General features: G+C 38.6%; 1 protein-coding gene across 1 annotated transcript in view; it reads right to left on the reverse strand.

Annotated features, from left to right (window-relative positions):
* Window positions 1-3688, reverse strand: part of LOC145276317 (uncharacterized) — a 4367-nt gene extending 679 nt beyond the window's left edge. Inside the window, exon 1 of the mRNA XM_080127712.1 lies at window positions 1-3688. This exon is cut by the window's left edge and continues 679 nt beyond it. Within this exon, the coding sequence (XP_079983838.1) occupies window positions 2096-3646 (1551 nt within the window). The 5' untranslated portion in view covers window positions 3647-3688 and the 3' untranslated portion in view covers window positions 1-2095.
* Between the last annotated feature and the right edge of the window lie 900 nt (window positions 3689-4588).

Raw genomic sequence — 4588 nt, forward strand, 5'->3', positions numbered from 1 at the left:
TATCATAAAATGAAATGCGGTGGAGACAGGATGTATGGAAAAGGCAATAGGATAATCAAATTCAACACAGAAAGAAATCATCATTGAAAGAGATAAATAAAACGAGAGATTTACCGTTTTCGTTTTTAGAAAAAGTTATGATTTAAAATTTATTGAAATAAAAAAAAACTATACTCTTTATTTTCAGAGGACATCGCAGTTTTCCATTTAAACAATTAATATAAAAAAAACAAAAAAAAAAAAAAAAAACAAGCACTGATAAAACAACTAAAACCAAAAACACATTTACGATAAAAAAGAACAAATAATTAAAAAAAACAACTTTTTTTTATACGTTTAAATGAGAAATTATTAAATAATAAATTATTAGATGATAATTTATTTCCCCCACCCCGGAAACATGCCGTCTTCGGAGCATCAAAAATGGCTCAAAAGTCCAGAAATAGACAAAATCCTGATAGAAATCTACTCAATAATATTTACTTGTGATATTTTTGAATTTTTACCCTTTTTTGTTTGGTGGCTTCTCTGCTAAATACCCAATAATTTTCACGAAAAATAAAATAAAAATAAAAATAAAAGTAAAACAGAAGCTCGTCCGTCTAAATTTAAATTGGCTGCTTCCTGCTTTTGACATATAAGAATCATAGAAAACTCCTATAAATACGATTCTAATTTTATTTAAAGCAGATTTGGGTAAAAACATGGTCACTTTTTTTCCAGGGTTACAAAAATCGAGAATTTATTTTCGGCAAATGTTTTTACAGGTTTTACCAAAAAATAAGCTTTCGATTTCATGGCCGAATATTGTGACTGAATCCATTTTGCTGTTTACGAGCTGATTTTGCTTGTGTAACGAATCAGCGACAATCAATGGCTATGCCTAGTTGCTGTTCGTCATCACAGGTTGCGTGAATGACGTGCCTAATTCGCACAAATAGAGAATCAGCCTTGTCATGTCTTTTATTGTCCCTTAATCCGTTAGACATATATATTGTAAAACTCGAATTTTATGTCCGTGTATTTTGAGTTAAAGGTTAAAAAAAAGGACACATAACAACACAGACATTTATCTGCAGAGAAAAGATCGTATTTGAATTATTCGGACTATTGTTCTTATCTTCAATGTTAATTTCACAACGTTTTGGTCGATGTAACGTCCGACCTTCTTCAGGTGTATTTAGTCCTGAATCTTTGTGTCGGATTCGGAAATCTGCACGAAATTTCAAACGGAACCCTTTATTAAATCCACGGGTGCAGCATGCTCTCTTTTCGTCAGGCATGCCGCGTAAAAGTGCTAAGTAATTCGCAATTAAGTATGTCTCCCGCACTTAGGATTGAACCTAAAACCCCCAGAAGAGTGTAACCTTAAACTAGATTATTTAGCAAGTACTTTATCCACTACGCTACATATGCTTGCGGACAATACTAGTATGATTTTTTTTACATAGGCATCACCACTTATCAAGGCTCGGAGGCCACTCGAGGATAAGGGTTAAAGAGTGTACAGTAGTCAATTGGACAATGTAGTAATTGTCAGTAATGGAAATTCAGTAAATTTGTTAACTTAAGGGGAACGGCTTATCAAGAACTTGTTTACACTGGACTTGAAGACAACCATATTGTAGTCAGCTGGAAAGCAGGATAACGGAAGACAGTTCCACAGGCGTGCAGTTCTAAGAAAGAAGCTTTGTTCATGGAATCTACGTTTAGGTTCAGGCACAGATAAAGAGTGGGGGAAATTATTGATAGTGTTTACAGCTAGACTAATGAAAGTTTGGCGGAGGGGGTAGGACCATAGAATAAGTCTCAGTCGAGCACTTGCCATGAAAATAACGATAAAGCAAAGACAAATTCGCCACATCTCTTCTATGAGAAAGAGGTTGCAGGGAAGGAAAAAGGAAATCTCCTATGAGGCTACGAAGTCTATTTTTGAGCCTTAAAGCTATACAATTGTTAAATGTACAATTTTATTTATTTTGTATACCGAGTTCGTCAAGATATGCTTAAAGAAGGCCGGAGGTTACATCAACCGAAACATTGTGAAAATAAGAACACAATCCACGTCTAAAAAATAAATAACGGGAAAAAAAATTTAGAATGTGAATTGAAGCCGACACTTATTTAAATATATAAAACAATGAAAACTGAGCTTACCTTTGGGTTGACATGTCCCCTTCATGAAAGCCTGGGGATCTCCATGAGGCCCCTGTAGATCGTAGCGCGTTGACTGGTAATCAGCGCTTTCCAATGGAACACATTCTAAATTAGCGGCACATTTGCCCAAACCCTGGTAGACTCCCCCGCACGGTTCGTACACAGCCCGCAGACAGACTGAACAACAACCGCAGTCGTCCTTAACCCGCAACTGTGGCGGGCAATCAAGCAAGTATATTCCATCACGACGAGGGCAAGAGCAGGTGCTGCAGTTTGGATCGGTCGAGGACGGCACTACAGGTGCGATCACCCACGGCGCCTCTTCCGACGGCGCCGACGAGTTGTAAAGAGCCACAGACGAGATAGGCGTAGAAGGCGTCCCCGGGCCGGACGTAGAACCGGTTTTCACAGAGTCATCGCTGGACGCTGTCTTGCTCGGTGATGACGGCAGTACAGATATAGTGGACGGAATCGGTGAGGACGTTTGATTTGATACCAAAGTTTTTTCAGACGATGCAGCTATTGTGGTTGTTAATTTTAATTTGGTTATTATAGATTCGTTGTTTTCGAGAAATGCCCGTACCTGAGTCCTGGGATCTTCAGGGTCATCGTGACGATCCTCGTACGATTGGAACTGTTCGTCTTGTGGTGGGTTAATCCAGTCTTGCTGCGGGTGTCGATGTAATTGGTCTTGGATTAACCGTTGCTGCTGTTGTAACTCTTTTTGTAGAAGAAACTCGTGTTGTGTCTGGGCCGGCTCTTCTTGGTTTTCATAACCGATTTGGCGGTCATCGTCGTAATAGATTTCTGGTTGGAGCTGTAATTTGGGTTGGGGTTTTTTGCCAGATATGCGTTCACTGTGTAAATCTTGCTCTACCTTTTCGCCAACGTTTGAGAGTAAATAATCCGATGTTACACCGGCTGCGATTTGGGCATCGGTCGAAGACGTCGGTTGGATTTTTGGCTTTTCTATAAATTTTATTTGTTTTTGTTTCACCGCTGCTCCCAATGGCTTAGGGATGGTTGTCTTTCGAGTTGTTGACGCTGTAACTATTTCCGGGTCGATGTGTGTTGCGTTCTTTCGGTCTGGCTCGTTTTGGTAATCCGCCAATGATAATGAGGCTGTAGTCCGTTTCCTCAGCGTCGAGGGGTTGGAAAACGATGGAGAATGATTAGAAGCTGGTTTTTCCGTCACCGATCCGGACGAAGATGACGACGACACAGCTGCAGAGTCAGCCGAAAGAGCCTGATCGCGTTGTTTGAAGACGTCGCCGACGTGCGGCCATGGTTGTAAGGGCGAAGTGGTGTTCTGGCCCCGGCTCTGATAGAGGGTGGCGGCCGTCACGTCCAGGCAGAGGGCTAGAAGCATGGCCGTGCCGATTAAGACAGAGGAGGTCCGAAGAGGCGATCGTTTTGAGACACCGGCCCGACAAAAGAGCACTTCCGGCGTGTTCTTGTCGATAGGATTGTGTTTGAAGTATCCGGACATACTAACATGCTTACGACTTCAACATCTATACTGTTCGAAAAAGAAAAGAAAAGAGTACATAAAAAAGCAAAAAATTAAATAATAATAATAATAATAATAATGATATATATATATATATATATATATATATATATATATATATATATATAAAACACGTATAACAGAATAGCTCTTTAATAGTAATGTTTTATAATATTGTTAATATTATTTACTAGAGGGACTCGTGTACCGGCATTGCCCGGTGGAAGTATGCCTCCCACCCCACCTGTAAAAAAAAAATAAATAAATAAAAAATAAAACAATTAAACTACGGTTGTTACTGGGAACCACTCTCGGCTTCGTAAAATAACGGGCACTGGCGCCCGTGGCCAAAATGAATATACCGTGCCGAAGTGACAACGTTAATATTTATAAACCCATTCTTAACACGAGGATTTGATTATGTGCTGTGATTATTCTGTGTTTTCACCTAACGTGTCAAATAAGAAAAGTAGGGTAGTGTGGCCTATTACATAACAGTTGTTACCGTCCGCCTGTAATGTATAATGAAAATAAAAGAATTCACTAAAAATAATTATAACTCAGTACATTTATTCCAGAGGGAACATTGTGTAAAAAAAAAAAAAAAAAAAAAAAAAAAAACTGCTGCAAATTTGAACAATGATTTCCGTAGACTTGAAATTTCCTCCTTTAACTTTGTCATAATTTTTCCGGCAATTAACATCGAGTACAACCTTACTTTCCGAATTAAAAAAGAAATTTAAGGTAGTATTTTTAATGACTGTAATAGTCGGGGATCAATTTGTAATGGTAACGTTATAATAAATGTAACGCACTTTTTTTTTTGCCACGTCACTTGTTAATGCTTCCTCTAGCCGTTAAATGTTTCCCATTTCTGTTGGTAAGGTGCATACAATTTGTCCCAAGGTATTTTGGTAATAT

This window comes from Euprymna scolopes, unplaced genomic scaffold (assembly GCF_053919585.1).
Source record: "Euprymna scolopes isolate OS-2025 unplaced genomic scaffold, ASM5391958v1 sca833, whole genome shotgun sequence".
NCBI classification, from domain to species: domain Eukaryota; kingdom Metazoa; phylum Mollusca; class Cephalopoda; order Sepiida; family Sepiolidae; genus Euprymna; species Euprymna scolopes.